This window comes from Takifugu flavidus, chromosome 5 (genome assembly GCF_003711565.1).
Source record: "Takifugu flavidus isolate HTHZ2018 chromosome 5, ASM371156v2, whole genome shotgun sequence".
Classification (NCBI taxonomy): domain Eukaryota; kingdom Metazoa; phylum Chordata; class Actinopteri; order Tetraodontiformes; family Tetraodontidae; genus Takifugu; species Takifugu flavidus.
In genome coordinates, this window is record NC_079524.1 from 7,097,119 (window position 1) to 7,112,969 (window position 15,851).

At 48.5% G+C, this 15,851-nt stretch overlaps 2 protein-coding genes across 2 annotated transcripts in view; one reads left to right on the plus strand and one right to left on the minus strand.

Annotated features, from left to right (window-relative positions):
- Positions 1 to 11,700, plus strand: part of LOC130525564 (proprotein convertase subtilisin/kexin type 5-like) — a 43,956-nt gene extending 32,256 nt beyond the window's left edge. The window contains exons 21-37 of the mRNA XM_057032456.1: positions 1,878 to 1,980; positions 2,061 to 2,197; positions 3,949 to 4,149; positions 4,567 to 4,635; positions 6,779 to 6,839; positions 6,973 to 7,118; positions 7,197 to 7,403; positions 7,575 to 7,658; positions 8,265 to 8,451; positions 8,531 to 8,745; positions 9,094 to 9,336; positions 9,421 to 9,654; positions 9,748 to 9,928; positions 9,998 to 10,215; positions 10,423 to 10,523; positions 10,605 to 10,809; positions 10,887 to 11,700. Coding sequence (XP_056888436.1) covers positions 1,878 to 1,980; positions 2,061 to 2,197; positions 3,949 to 4,149; positions 4,567 to 4,635; positions 6,779 to 6,839; positions 6,973 to 7,118; positions 7,197 to 7,403; positions 7,575 to 7,658; positions 8,265 to 8,451; positions 8,531 to 8,745; positions 9,094 to 9,336; positions 9,421 to 9,654; positions 9,748 to 9,928; positions 9,998 to 10,215; positions 10,423 to 10,523; positions 10,605 to 10,809; positions 10,887 to 11,308 — 3,014 coding nt within the window. The 3' untranslated portion in view covers positions 11,309 to 11,700. The remainder of the gene's footprint in view (positions 1 to 1,877; positions 1,981 to 2,060; positions 2,198 to 3,948; positions 4,150 to 4,566; positions 4,636 to 6,778; positions 6,840 to 6,972; positions 7,119 to 7,196; positions 7,404 to 7,574; positions 7,659 to 8,264; positions 8,452 to 8,530; positions 8,746 to 9,093; positions 9,337 to 9,420; positions 9,655 to 9,747; positions 9,929 to 9,997; positions 10,216 to 10,422; positions 10,524 to 10,604; positions 10,810 to 10,886) is intronic.
- On the minus strand, positions 11,542 to 15,803 carry rfk (riboflavin kinase). The gene is made up of 4 exons (XM_057032457.1): positions 15,255 to 15,803; positions 13,380 to 13,531; positions 13,079 to 13,181; positions 11,542 to 12,361 (listed from the first exon to the last, which is right to left on the minus strand). Exons 1-4 carry the CDS (start codon positions 15,334 to 15,336, stop codon positions 12,189 to 12,191), a joined length of 510 nt encoding a protein of 169 aa, XP_056888437.1. The 5' UTR covers positions 15,337 to 15,803; the 3' UTR covers positions 11,542 to 12,188.
- Positions 15,804 to 15,851: the final 48 nt, after the last annotated feature.

Below are 15,851 nucleotides of genomic sequence, written 5' to 3' on the forward strand. Positions count from 1 at the left end.
CACCTGCCTTTTGAGTGCACATGGTCCGTAACCTTTGACCCAGAGTCTTCACCATGTGAATAGATTATTTTGAAATATTAAAATGGTGCTTTTATATATACACACACACACACACACAAAGATCGGAGCCATTTTTGCAATAATGAAAGAAAAATGTGATGCACATTTTAAGTATGTAACTGTACTGTATTGGGTTAATAAAGGTAGTTCTTATGGTGTGAAGTGCCATAAACAAGCACTTGGTTTAAACTTTTAAGTCGGTTGATTGACAGAAGTTAAAAAAATAACGAGATGAGGGTGCAAGTTCCGTACCTAAACGAGCAGTTTGAATTTGACCATCAACCCAGTTGAAAAGAAAAGCAGCTGAAAATGCAACAATGGGCCTCATGACTGCTTCGCTTACACCTGGATTTTATGACTCTTTGGGAACAATTTGCCACCAGCTGGTGCTTTTAAAAAAAAAAGAAAAGAAGCAAATCCAGGCTGGGTCAAACATTTTCAACCTGTTCTACTGAATCATGTATGCGGTGACGGGTCTGAGATATCAGATGGGTGTGTTTAATATTCTCTGGACCACCTGCAGGGTTTAGTGGCCCGTCCGCTTTGTTGAACCGTGCTTGTGCAGGTATCAGCGGATGGTGGTGCGGGGGGGCGGGGGGGGATTGGGATTCAGGAGCAGGTGCGCTGGGTGCGAGCGTGAAATCTGTCTCTCCTCTCACAGGAGGCCTCTGACGTCCTCACAAGGTCAACCATAGCAGGGAAAAGTTTTCCTCCCGGGAGTGACGGCTGTTCTCTCTGCTCGCCTCTCCTCCCTCCTGACAGTTGGAGTCAAAATGGCTTCTGCTCTGTCTTTCTGTCCGCGGAGAGCCTTGACCTGTGTCTCTGTCCGGGTGACAGACAGCCAGGGGGGTGTAGAGAGGGGGCGACGGCGCTCTGAACGGTTTCAGCCGAGCGTCCGTGACTGGGACGCTCCGTCCTCTCCTGTTTGCACAGGAGCCCTTTTGTTTCAGAGCAGAAGGATCGAGGGGTTCTCAGAGAGTCCGGACAACCTTGCTGCCGCCCTGAAGGACGTTCACGCACAAGTATCGGTCCTTATCGCCTGGGTTTGTATCCGTCGCCCCGGGAGAGAAAGCTCCGGGAGATCTCATTGTCCCGCCTCTTCACTGAAGGCTAGTGTGGTTTTTGTACCGCTGCATGTTGTTGGGCGATGGTTCGCTGTGACGTTGGCAGTCACCACAGCCGACTGCTGCCGTTTTCTTTCTTTTTTTTTTTTTAGAATCGCAGAAATTGAAAAACAATTTCTTCGCTCCCACCACAAAAACCTCCTGACCTGTCAAACCCTCGTGCACACGTGCAAGCGTGGAGGGTGCAGGAGTCTGGGTGAAGGCAGGTGTCAACCTTCAGTGTTATTAAATTCATGCTGAGGGCAGCCGCAGCATCTCTGCTGTCTACAATAAATGGGGTGGTTTTATTTTCCAGGAGGTTCCCAGATGGTGTGTGTGTGTGTGTGTGTGTGTGTGTGTGTGTGTGTGTGTGGGGGGGGGGGGGGGGGGGGGTTCAAAGGCAAATGTTAGAATAAAACTCCAGGTTCAGTTACCAGTGCAGGACTACACAGCGACCTAAACAACACAGGTGAGGAAACACTGACTAACTGGTGCAGAACCAAGTAGCTGAAATCATTTTAAAAAGGGGAGGTGGGGGTATCAGGACATCACTTAAACCACAAATTGGGCCTACGGAACGCGTGCTAACAGGCTAGTTTGAAAAGGAATTGACAGTAGAACCTGCTCATGCTGTTCTGGCCTGCAGGACGTGGCATTTCGTTTGAAATGGTCGTAGATGATTTAAGGGCGCTCTTGTCTTCTCACCATCTGCAGGAGAGTACTTGAGTCCGCATGGAACTTGCCACCTGTGTGACATCACGTGTCTGCAGTGCACGGGCCCGGAAAGAGAGGACTGCACCAGCTGCGCAACATCATGGTGACGCACCGGCACCTGCACTCCAAACACGCACGTCCATTTCCTGTATTTATTTCGAACCCCGCCCCTCAAACCTGCAGGTTCTTCGACGAGGGCCGCTGTGGCGTCCGGTGTCAGAGGGGGCGTTTCGCAGAGGGGAACCAGTGCTCCTTCTGCCACCACACCTGTCAGGAGTGCACCGACGACGGCCCCGACAACTGCACCAGCTGTGACACAGGTGACCAGGGGCGCAGGCGCCGGGCTGAAAGTCAGATCCACAGAAAGTTTTTAATTCTTTAGCAACATTTGGCTAATTATTCCATTCAGATTCTCATATTTCCAGTAAACTAAAGATTCACGATCGGGTCGTTTGGAGTAAACACTGCTGCACTAATGAGCAGAATCGTGTGCTTTATTTTTATTTATTTTCTTTTAGCACATTTGTTCTCACCCACCTTCTATAACCAGCCCGGTCTCGGTTCTGGAAGTCCTGCTTCCGCTCAGCGTGCTGGATTAATAGAACCTCTATCCACCTGCACGCAGGAGTCAAGTGAAATCAAGCTTTTTCCCAACGTCACATGGATCAAACCGAAGCTCATTAGTGCCAAACTCAACCTATTAATCCTCTGGAATAAAACCGGGCTAATTAAAGTGCTGATTCAGACTGATGGATGCGTTTAAGGGAAATCCGGCTGTTTGTCTCCTCCTGCAAGAGACCCCTGTGCAAATATTGATTATTATCTTTTTTTCTTCCAAATGACAGTTTGATGATCTTTTACATCTTATTTCAGGGAATAGTCAGAATCAGCATAGTGGCTTTCTTTTTGGTTTTTAGCAATTCTTTTTTTTGGGGTGGGGGGGTGAAAGATGCTTCTCAAGAAGACCCTGTGAAGATGAAACCTCGCCTGCCAACACAGCCCGCTCCAGCCAACCCTGTGTGGAAACAATCGGCGTGATGAACAGCGATTGTTTTCAACAAACGTCCTCATTATTGGGCTGGAGCCGAGGCAGCGGCGGGCTGGTGATTGCTGTTATTAATAACTGTGTTTATCACAGTGTCAGGTAATAATGTGGCTGTCAGCATGGCCCTGTTACTCTGATGAGCCTCACACACACACACACCACACACACACACACACACCACACACACACACACACACACACACTAGACGACAACACACAACCAGTGAGAGGATTAATGCTAGATTTCATTTTTCCTTTTCATACACTCTGTCCCCATCTCTGTCTCTCAATGAGACACAGCATAAGACATAATGAGACCCAACAATGATACCACAGAGTTTCTGTATCATTTCTCTCAAACAACAATTGCCCCCACCTGGGCTGGTCGGCTATGAATGCTCTCTCTCTCTCCCTCTCCCTCTCTCTCTCTCTCTCTCTCTCTGTCTCCCTCACACACACACACACCACACACACACACACCACACACACACACACTAGACGACAACACACAACCAGTGAGAGGATTAATGCTAGATTTCATTTTTCCTTTTCATACACTCTGTCCCCGTCTCTGTCTCTCAATGAGACACAGCATAAGACATAATGAGACCCAACAATGATACCACAGAGTTTCTGTATCATTTCTCTCAAACAACAATTGCCCCCACCTGAGCTGGTCGGCTGTGAATGCTCTCTCTCGCTCTCTCCCTCTCCCTCTCTCTCTCTCTCTCTGTCTCCCTCACACACACACACACACACATACACACACACACAAACGTGTACTGATGCGTCCGACAGCAGACCATTTCTCCCCGCTGAGCTTTCCTCATGATTTCGCCGTGTGCGGGTGATGAGATTAAGGGATAATCAAAGATGTGCGATCGTGGAGGAGCTGATGAAGCAGGGTGGGGTTGTAAGCGTGTCCCTGCATACATCACGCTGCCCGTGCAAACGTGTGGGTTGAGTGTCGCCCTCCCATAGGCCTGATGTGTGCATCTTGTCCTGTCTTTCATTTCTCATGTTCAGATAAATTTGGGGTGGCCCGATACCTGTTCCAGGGTCAGTGTCGGGATGTCTGTCCAGAAGGATTCTTCCACTCCGCGGGAAAAAGCTGCGACCCCTGTCCTGCTGACTGTGGCGCCTGTGCGGCGGCAGACCGGTGCCTGAGCTGCAGCCCGGGACACAAACTGAGAGACGACCAGTGCGTCCCTCTGGTGTGCAGCGAGGGTGAGAGACATGACCCACCTCCGAAACCCTGAACCAGCCCCACGCGCGCTGGTGAATTCACCCCTTCACCATAGTCAGACTAGTAACAGCACGGATTCACGACTGTTGAGTTCCTTTTTTTTTATTTTTTTAAAATGCACTGTCACTATTTTGCAGCATTGGGATTTTAAGATTTGAAAATGTTCCGCAGTGTTACAAGGCCGAGTTGTGACACTCCTGTAAGTGTCCTTGAAGACAAACATCTGAGGCGAGCAGGTCTCAGCGCGCTGCACAATCACCTCCAGCAGCATTTGGGGAAAAGCTCTGGGTTCACTTTTGTTTCAGTTATCACAAAAATGAGGGATTTAGGAGTTGGCGTTCCAACGCAAAGCTCCGTAACCTACCTGTTTTTCTCTGCTTGTTTGCCTATTTCGCCAGGCGAGGTGGTGGACGCCGGTGAGGTGGACTGCCTCCACTGTGATGAAGGCTGCCAGCAATGCAAACAGAGTGAGCAGATCACCTTTCCCTCCGTTCACTTCGTCTCTTCCTGCTCCGTTCGCCTTCATCGTCAAAGAAACCGCAGCGTAACACCAAGCGGGCTGGAGGGCTATCCGCCGCCGCTACCATAACCTCATCCGTGCTTGACAAAATGAGTCACATTTTATTAACAGCTGAACTGGTAAATGTCGCCTGATGTGCACAGGCACTTGCATCCCTTCCAAGTGCTCCTTGGTGTTGCCCATCAGAGGTCAAGAGGTCAACCATGTGACCAGAAAATGAGGCTGTGGTTGTTTCTGTGTGGACCTTGCTGCCCCTCTCTGCTCTTTGCTGCGTCCTCCTCTGGGAGGACACGCCCACCACGTTACAGGCGGCAGATCTTTTCCTCTGTCCCGCGACCACGATCACCGAGACACTTTCTTCAGAGGCGTGAACTCTCAATTCCCTCACCTGAGATGATTCCTCGCATCCTTAGAAAGTACTTATAAAGTCCGAGGTGCAGACAGCTGTTATTACGTCATCACCACATCCTGCCCCCCACCCCCGAGCCTCGCCCCCACCCACCTGCTACCTCTAATCGTTGCTCTGCAAGCCCAGCACGCCTGTGAGCAGATCGGAGATCTGACACATTTATGTCAGCCTTGCCTCTTGCACGTCTTTAATTGAGCGTCTTTCTGACTGTGTTCGATAAGACGCAGCAGCTCTCACTCTGTCCCAAAGTATCCCTCCCTCGCCAATGGAGGGCGGGCTTCTGCCCAGTTCTATGCCCGTTCCTGGTCTCTGTGTGTGCAGATATGCTCCTGCCCTGTGTGATTAACCAAAACGGTGAGCAGCGTGTGGCTAAATAAGCCCTCTCTTTTTTTTTTCTCTCTCTGCGGTGGGGCGGCACTAAAATTTGGCCTCGTCTGGCGCTCAGCAGCGATGTTCTCGGGTCCTTTCTCAGGGGGAACCCGTGCCTTTACTCCCGCCAACGTAATTTAGTTAAATGTAATGGTTCCGCCGCATCGTTGAGACTTCATTTTGTGCACTTTTCAACACCAGATGTTTTGTCTGTGTTCCATCGTGGAGCACAAATATAGTCGATATAGTCGTCCCACCAGAGCTGCGTTGGTCGGTCACTGCCGGCACATTCCACAAGTGCACGCCTCAGGACACCTATGCCGGTTTGAATTCTGTGGAAATCCCTCATCTCTTCCCTTCCAGTTTCAGTTAATATTTATGCGGGCACTATTTTCTCCCTCCATACAGGCACAGCCTAGAGCTATGATTTTTCAGCTCTTCTGTCCCTCCCACCACTCCTTTCTCCCAGTATCCCCCCTTCCCCCCCATCTGTGAGTAATTGCTTTCACAGGTAGAGGCTTGTTGGCTGCATTGAAGTGCAAACCAGTGCAGTGTTAAGTTGTGGGCGCAGGAAGCAACCTGAAGGAGGGAGGGGGGGCCTCGATAGAGAATTTTCTTGCTTCAAAATATCCCTGGGGAAAATCTGCAGAAGGTCCTTTCAGTGGTTATTTCCATCTCTTTTTTAAATCTCCTTTACCTTGATCTCTTCCTTCATTTCTAATCCTTCCCTTTTAGCCCCCCCCCACACACACACACACACACTTCCCGCTTGGCTTTGCCGTCCTTGGACAGTGTTCCACTAAAAGATGACCTCAGCGACATTGATCAGCATCCATTTTTAATGGTTTTCAATGATGTGAATTAATTATGACACAAGAATAACGTTTTTGTAGTGTAAATATATCTGATAGTATTGACACTGGTATAATACCCCCCCAAACAAACACACACACACACAACACACACACACACACACACACACACACACACACACCACACACACACACACACACACACAAAGATGTCCATTGAGTGGTGACACAGTGCCCCCTGTTGGTCACCTAGGAAACCACAGTTTTGGCTATGTGAAAAGTGATTTTCCATACCTTATTATTTTTATTAATTTATTTGTTTTATTGAAGTCAAATAGCACTGTAATAGTACCTTTATTCCACGCCTTTAGTCCTTTGTTCATTCACTGCTCCTGACGGGACACGATTAGATCAGAAGACGAAACAACAAAAACTGAGGCTGGTCTGGAGGTATTTCTGCTCATTCTCTTCATGATTTTATTGTCTGGTCTTCACCGCAGAAGAGTCACCGGACGATTCGAGGAGAACAGTTTGCCTGACATGTGAAAAGGATTTTTACCAGTGAGTCTCCTTCATAAACAGACCGTCCCCCAAAGTTCTGCTGTCATGCTGACACCATCCATCCATCTGTCTGCCCGTCCATCCCTCCATCTGTCTGTCCGTCCGTCCCTCCGTCTGTCTGTCTGTCTGTCAGGTTTGGCACAGACTGCCACCGATCGTGTCCTGACCGGACCTACAGTGTGGACACCACCATGACGTGCGCTCCCTGTGAAGATGTTAAATGTGTGACCTGTGACCCGTCCCAGTGCTACTGGTGTGAAGACGGCTTCTATGCTCTGGGTAATCGGGGCCCTTTCTTCTCTGTGCTCTTCCCAATGCGTGTGAGACGGTAAATGACCTCAGGGTGTGCGCGTCCAGATGGAGATTGCGTGGAAGACTGCGGTGAGGGATTCTTCGCGGACCAGGAGAGCCGGGACTGTGAGCCCTGTCACGCCTCCTGTCGCGCCTGCGGAGGGCCACGATACGAAGACTGCGACTCCTGCAGGGACGGGTTAAAGCTGAAGGATGGGGAGTGCCTAGATCAACGACAATTGACCCTGTGTCCTGAGAAGCACTTCCCCGCCGGTAGGTCACAAAGCCTCGGTGAACACTTTGTTTTGCGGGTGTTTTAGCAAATGTACGGAATGACGCTGTTCCCAATAAGCGCACACGTGTGCGCGTGCTTGCACAACGACATTAGCCATGTTGTCTCTAACTGGGTTTGCCTGGATGTGTGATTTGTTTTGTCCTGTGTAGTTCAGGGGGACTGTGAGCCGTGCCACCCTTCCTGTAAGACTTGCTTTGGTGCATTTAAGGAGAACTGCAGCAGCTGTGATGCAGGTAAAGATGGGACCTTCAGAAAGAGGAGTTTTTTCTGTTTTTTCTGCATAAACTGCAGTCATGCTTCTGGCTCTTTCCTGGGTTGAATCTTACCGCTCTGGGTGTTCGTTCACCCTGTGGCAAGGTCAGCTGTCGGTCCTCCGAGGACCAGTGCTAGGGCCGCTGCTCTTGACAGGACCTCGCTGAGGACGGTCTTCCCCTCTCATGGTTCTTCATGCCACTGCTATGCAGACGCAGCCCAGCTGTACCTGTTGTCTCCCCTGGATGAGCCTTCAGTCATAGACAAGATCTCAAACTGTCTCCTGGACATATCTGCCTAAATGCAGGACTGCCACCTCCAACTTAACCTTTCAAAAACTGAGCTCCTGCTTTTCCTGACCAGCACTTATCTTTGTCCTCCTATCCCCTCTCACCGCCTCTCTCCTCTCCTCTTTATATCCCTCTTCCCTCCCTCTCCATAGCTCTGCACTGTTAGTTGGTAGAAGCGCTTGAGCTAGCTAGTTGAGGACTGTAAAGGAGTATTTTACTCACATTGGTCTCAATTGCACGGTTGTGTCGCTCACTCTCTCACTAAAATGTTAAGTGTGTTTGTGTTTCTGTCTTCAGGTCTTTTTTTGACTGCCCAGCAGAGCTGCACAGCTCACTGTCCCTCTGCTACCTTTGCCAATAAGACGTCTGCCCGCTGTGCAGAATGTTCCCAGGGCTGTGTTGTGTGTCAGACCGACCAGCAGTGCCAGCACTGTCGCAGCGGCCTCTACTTGGACAACGGGGCATGTGTGGAGGCTTGTCAGAGGTGCAACACTTTTCATCCCATCCCGGCGCACCGTGATTGCACGTCAGCAGCAGCTCCCGCTAATGTTTTCATATTTCAGAGGGTTTCCTGAAGGTGGACTATGTAAGCCGTGTTCCCCTGAGTGTGCGTCCTGTCAGGGGGATTCCTCTCACTGTCTGAGCTGTGAGCAGCAGTACCTGCTGCAGGACAACTCCTGCAGATCACAGTGTCTGAAAGGGTATTATCCCTCAGAGGGAGAATGCCACCGCTGCCCGGCTCACTGCACCACCTGCACCCAAGATGGCCTCTGTACAGGTGAGGGTGGTGAAGGAGGTAGAGTCGGTAGAACAGGTTAGCTGGATAAATGGAGAAGTGCATTACATATAATACTGGCTTAAAATGGCTTATTTAAAATAAAAGATGAGGAGAAAAGATGGAAACCACAACCTTCAAACAGACAAACCCATTGTTATCATCACACAGCTTTACCCTAGCATGTGGGTGTAGTTAAGAACAGCACCATGGATCGAAGCTGCCACTGATTTGTCTCTTTTTGTTTTTGGGAGCCCAACCTGAGCTGCACTGTTTCCTGCACTGTTTCTCAGTAGTCGGTGTGAGACGTGAGATCATCAGTGGACCTTAACCACCTTTTCTCTCGCCCAGACTGCGACCAGTTCTACTTCCTCCAGGCTGGTCAGTGTGTGGACGACTGTCCTGACGGGTACTTTGCCAGCCAGCAGCAGCAGGAGTGCGTGCGCTGCCACTCTGATTGCGCCTCGTGCGACGGCCCGGGCTCTGACGACTGCGACGTGTGTCGCAACCCGCGAGCCGTCCGTTACAACGGAGAGTGCTTGTCCCAGTGCCACAGCAACACTTACCATGACAAGACCACCAACGAATGCAGAGGTGGGGAATGTGCACCTCCACTGGTTGATGTTTACTGGTGCAAAAGGAATAAAGAGGAACTCTGACATGTCTTGGTTTTCCTAGACTGTGACAGGTCGTGTCTGACCTGCTCTGGACACGGACCCTCCTCCTGCCTCAGCTGTGACGCCAACAAGCAAAGAGACGCCAGCGGACACTGCGTGTGGTTAAACCAGTGCGACCTGACGTCATACATGGACCAGGATGGTCAGTGCCACCAGTGTCACAAGACCTGTCATCGTTGTTCAGGACCAGCTGAAAACCAGTGCCTGAGCTGTAACAAGCCCAGTTTCCTCCTGAGTATGTTTTTTTTCTTTTAAAAAGCAGAGTTTGAAATGTAGCCATGCTAGTTAACACAGTTAGGTTCCTGTTTCCTGTTGCTGTTTCCCTCAGACAGCACCTGTGTGCTGAGCTGTCCTGTGGGCTACTACAGCGTGGACAGGGACGAACGAGAGTGCGAGCGCTGTCACTTCAGCTGTCAGTCCTGCACCGGCCGTCACAGCGTGAAGTGTGTCACCTGTAAATCTGGATTCTTCAGACAGGGGTCCAGCTGTGTCGAGCATTGTTCGGAAAGGTCCGCGGAGCACAGGGACGCTCAACGTCTCCCCATCTATTCTCGCTAATCTTCCTCTCCTCGTTTCAGTCACTTTGGCAACACCATCACCATGGTTTGTGAGACGTGCGACCCCTCCTGTAACCAGTGTTGGGGTCGCGGCAACAAGAAGTGCCTGAGCTGCCGGAAGGATTTTGTCCTGGTGAAGAAGCGGGGCCAATGTCTGCAGAGCTGCCCCACTGGTTTCTTTCTGGTAGAGAGGTCCAGGACTTGTCACAAATGTCACCCGACCTGCAAGACCTGCAGCGGTAAAGACAACCCATCACGATGAGCACGAATCCCAACAGAATTAGACACTGAGTAAAGAAGAAAAAAAATATCCCAACAGAATTAGACACTGAGTAAAGAAGAAAAAAAATAAAAGGATGAAATTAAATAGATATATGAGAGTAGAACACTTTAAATACACATGAAGGACCAAATAAAATGGGTTGTGTAATTCTCCGTCCGTCCAGATGAGGGCGCCCTTTTCTGTCAGTCCTGTTTTGACGGCTTCACATACTCCAGCGGCATCTGCAACTCCCCGTGTCTGACTGGTTACTATCCCATCCCACAGGTGACAAACAGCTCGTGTGTTGCTTCACCCTCCCCACACTTCAGGGGCCCATCAGATGAACTCTCTCTCCTCTCGCCGCAGGGCCCCCAGTCCCCCGAGCCGACCTGCGCCGCATGCCACCCGTCCTGCCTCGACTGCAGAGGTCCCGGTGCGTGGAACTGCAACGTGTGCCCGGCGCTGCAGCTACTGTCTGATGACGGACGCTGCCTCAGCTGCTGTGGAAATGACATGCGCCACGGCGACAGAGCCATCTCCCGGGAGTGCTGCAACTGCTCGGCAGCGTTAGGTGGGCGAGCAGGCGGCCCGCTGATGCCCTCCAGGCTCTGAAGACGTGGCTCATCACATATCTCACCTGTTTTTCAGATGAATGCATCCTGGGGGTCAACTTTGTTTTTGACCCGATTGAAGATTTGGAGGCTCAAGGCAGCGCCGCCAAGCGGGTCGCCACCATCTGCGTTCTGTTGAGCCTCTCGGTGGGCTTTGGGGTTTTCATCTTCCTCAGCATTCGGGCCAGATCGCTCGCCATCGCGCCCAGACCCAAAGCCGGAGGCTACAAGAAGGTGGAGTCTAATGGCCAGGCTGCTTCCAAACCCGACACCTCCTCCTCCTCCTTCTCTGGGGACTACAGAGACCGGGTCGTGGAGTGCGAGGATGATGAGGAGGACGTGGACATCGTGTACATGTCGAATGATGGGACAGTCTACAGGAAGTTCAAGTACGGACTTTTAACGGATGAAGAGGAGATTGAGCTGGACTATGATGATGAAAGTTACTCCTACAAATGATTTTTAAAAATGTATTTTCAAAACACCTTTACAGCGATTTACTTCATGAAATTGTAGAATGATTGAGCCCAGCCTTGATTGGAGGTCCAATTTGAAATAAATGAGGCCTGATAATATTTATTTAAAGAAAATATCAGTGTTGGTTTGCAGCGTGTCACCGTGGAAGATGTGTACGTCCCAACGTTCTTTTCCAATTAATTTCAAACCAAGAATGAGAACTAAAACAATAGCACTTCAATAAAGATATAGGATTTATTGACGCTGCCTTCAAACCTCTGACGACTTTATACGTGTGGTATTATCACATAAATGACATAGTACAGCGGGACAGTCCAAATAAGTGCTTGTATCACATCAAAGCAGCAGAGGAATAAAACAGGAACGCAAGGACACTTAAACTTTCATTGACCCAATGATTTCTGATTTATTGTTGCATAAAGTCAACTAACCCTGAAACCAATGTTTGAGTTTAGTTATTCCCCAGATCTCTCAAAACAGGAAAGACTGGACCGCTGTTTCAGCTTCAGCCTTAAACTTCAATAAACATCTTAAGCTTTATGCACAGGTAATGTCGTCCACATCAAAAATCTATATCAGTGGGTACGTTATCTTGAGACGACAAACCAACAGGTTCCATAAAAATATTTACTCGAAGCAACGTGTACAAAGGCAAATTATGAAGTAGAGTTAATGTGAGGAACTTATCCTGCGTTCCAGAATGTGTTAAGCCTTTTGACCACAGACCGCTCAAAGAAATATATTCCAAACACGGCGGACTGATGACAATGTCCACGATGGGTCAAAGCAGCAACATGCTTGTCTGAGGAGGAGGTTGTGCATTTGAATAAGGACATATATACACACGTTCTGAAGCCAGCAGTCAGTGACCGTTCATTATAGTCTGTGATACTGTTGAGGTGGTGGAGGGCGGAGCTGAAGATAAACTGGGGCCACTGGTGAAAAAGTTGTCTTCTTTGAATTTGAGGTGCTCTGGGTGGTCCAGCTTGACCTTGGCCTCCTCGATGTCGTCGTTGATGGCCGTGACAAGGGCGTCTTTGCAAAGGAAAACACAAGCGTGAAAAGTGAGAAAAGGGTCAGAAATAAGTGAGTGAGAACACACAAAGTTTGCAGAAGACTCAACAAAATCAAAAAAATAAAAAAGACAAGAGTCCGTCCTGTGCACACTTGTCCCCCTGTGATCTGCATACTGGGATAATAATCTCTGCTTAAATGCCGAGAAGAACACGAGAAAGACTAATGGCTGAAGGAAAAGACCAGAGCACGATGGCACCTGATGACATTCAGGTGTGGGGGGGTGGAGAACCCTAATCTCACCTGGACTCACCGCACGGCAAGAAGGCTCAACAGAGACTGGCCTTTCTAAAGAAGCTGAGGAAATTTGGATTATGCTCCGCACACGCAGCCAGAGCACACACCGTTCACACGCCTCCCATTGGGCAGATGCACAGTGTGTGTGAACACAAGGTCAAGCAGACTGAAAACTCTGAATATTGGTTTCTCAATAATGTGAACTGCACGTGTGGAACGCCTAAACACTAAATGTCTGGAATCTTTACCCTAGTGTTACTATCGAATCACAGAGGTCGTTTCCCCAAATCTCTCCTGGCTGCTTGCACTACCACAGAGCGTGTGGAGAGACGCAGCAGAGTGATTACTCTGGTCTCATGTGGTCATGACGGGCAGAAAACTGGGAGTCCACTCCCTGAATCACAATAACGTCATATGGACGGACAGAAATGAGCATCTTACCGAGTGAGTCGTAGCTTCTCTCGGGACGGATGTAACCCACCATGACAACACTGAGAATTTCCCCATAAAAGTCCTCTTTGAATGTGTGAATCACATGGGTCTCCTACAGACAAAAACCAGTGTCATCATACATTCTAATGTACTAAACTTCTCATGTGAAGAAAGAGAGCCTATTCAGCTGCTCTAGATCCCAAGAGCGCCACCATTTATTTGGACCATGTGACATGTGTAAATTTAACTAAACTACAATGTGCACTTCTTTTCTCTCCCATTTAGTAAATTGACACGCTCTGCTGCTCACCATGGATTTCTTGGTGTTCTTGTAGTAAGGGTTCCAGCCAATGCTCATCACCATTTTGTACACGTCCCCATTACCGAGGCTCGCCCAGCCATAGTAGATCCCAGTGCTGATGTCGGCTGGAAGATTGTCCACCACCGAGTCTGGGAAGTTGGCTGGAGAAGGGACACGGGAAGGGGGAATGATTACAGAAATGAAATGAAATGTGATATTTGACATTCACCATTACTTCAGCTACAATCGTAAAAGCTGTCAATGTGTAACCTTGACTAGAGCAAATGCTTCTTCCTGTGCGTCAAAGGTTCATATATTGCAACACATCTGATATCTGAGCACCAGGGCCTCTTATTTACACATCATCTTCTTCCTGGAAACCCTGAACACATAACATCTGTCCACTAACAGCGTGGATGTTGCTTCATTTCAGTTCATTCACATGATTTAAAACGTGGTGATACACACGATAGGGGAAGGCTGAAATTACAACACAAAATATACTGTATACTCTAGCTATAAACACTTCATTTAACCTAATGCGTCCTAAGTCCGCCACACGATGTACAGTGGTGGTCAAAGGTTTACATACACTTGTAAAGAACATAATGTCATTTAAGTCAGGACTTTGGGAAGGCCATTCTAAAACCTTAATTCTAGCCTGATTTAGCCATTCCATTACCACTTTTGATGTGTGTTTGGGGTCATTGTCCTGTTGGAACACCCAACTGCGCCCAAGACCCAACCTTCGGGCTGAGGACTTTAGGTTTTCTTGAATAATTTGAAGGTAATCCTCCTTCTTCATTGTCCCATTGACTCTCTGTAAAGCACCAGTTCCATTGGCAGCAAAACAGGCCCACAGCATAATACTACCACCACCGTGCTTGATGGTAGGCATGGTGTTCTTGGGGTTAAAGGCCTCACCTTTTCTCCTCCAAACATATTGCTGGGCATTGTGGCCAAACAGCTCAATTTTTGTTTCATCTGACCACAGAACTTTCCTCCAGAAGGTCTTATCTTTGTCCATGTGATCAGCAGCAAACTTTAGTCGAGCCTTAAGGTGCCGCTTTTGGAGCAAGGGCTTCCTTCTTGCATGGCAGCCTCTCGGTCCATGGCGATGCAAAGCACGCTTGACTGTGGACACTGACACCTGTGTTCCAGCAGCTTCTAATTTTTGGCAGATGTGCTTTTTGGTGCTCCTGGGTTGACTCTTCACCCTCCTGACCAGTTTTCTCTCAGCAGCAGGTGACAGCTTGCATTTTCTTCCTGATCGTGGCAGTGACAAAACAGCGCCATGCACTTTATACTTCCAAACAATTGTTTTGCACTTGCGCTCTTGGAACCTGCAGCTGCTTTGAAATGGCTCCAAGTGACTTTCCTGACTTGTTCAAGTCAATGATTCTCTTTTTCAGATCTGTGCTGAGCTCCTTTGACTTTCCCATTGTAGCGTTTGTGGGTGTTTTTATCCAATGAGCCCTTTTTAAATGGCCTCAGAGAAGTCACCAGCTGTAGTCGCTCATGACCACTCACAAGAAGTTAAGAGGCCATGCTATGAAGCTCATGTCATTGACACAACTTTCTAAGTCTCCAAAATTGCTCATTCATGTTGCTGTATGTATATTTTTGACCCAGCAGATTTGGTCACACTTTCAGTTTACCCATAATAAAATCATAAAAGAACCAAACTTCATGAATGTTTTTTGTGACAAAGAATGATCTGTTCCAATCACTATATCAGAGAAAAATCAGAGTTGTAGAAATAACTGGAAACTCAAGACAGCCATGACATTATGTTCTTTACAAGTGTATGTAAACTTTTGACCACCACTGTATATAAGGGCTGGAGATATTACGCAATGCTTTGTTAAGCCCTCATAAACTCACCTGTAGGAATTCCCAGTTCTTTGCTTCCTCTCCCGAAGCCTCTAATCACTTCTCCCCGACAAAAGTATGGGAGACTCTTCATATCGGCCACACAGTAACGCTGCCTATTAGTATTAGATGGATGGCAGAACGACCTCGAAAGGATACCAGGAAGTCAAACTAGCTGATTAACCAACCGCTCCCCGGCGGCTAACACTTCTATGGCAGCTAACACAGAAGGTTTTATTCCCAAAGCGTCCTGATCTCTTGTAGCGTCAACGTCCAGACTAAATGCCCGAGTTAAAAGTTTCCCAATATTCCCCGGGTAGCAATGACATAATGTCTTCAGCTAATTGTATGCTAGTTTTAAGCTAGCGACTGTTAGCGGCATGAAAGATCCCACCTTCCTGTGAGATTTATCCAGAGAAGTTGAATGTTAAGCGAATAATGATAGTTCTAAAATAATAAATGACGTCCTCTGGGTCACTATGGTTAAAAAAAAAAAAAATTGAATGCCGGTGGATGCATGTGTTACACACAACCACGTCCGTAAATGTTTCTAACGTCACTGATCACGTGACCAAAAAGCATCACGTGTTGCTTTTACGTGCCGTAAAA

Coding starts and splice junctions, on each gene's coding strand:
- rfk (XM_057032457.1), bottom strand. CDS start 15,336: ATGAAGAGTCTCCCATACTTTTGTCGGGGAGAAGTGATTAGAGGCTTC. Junction 13,532..15,254: donor AGAACTGGGAATTCCTACAG/GTGAGTTTATGA, acceptor TCCCTTCTCCAG/CCAACTTCCCAGACTCGGTG. Junction 12,362..13,078: donor GAGAAGCTACGACTCACTCG/GTAAGATGCTCA, acceptor TCCTTTGCAAAG/ACGCCCTTGTCACGGCCATC.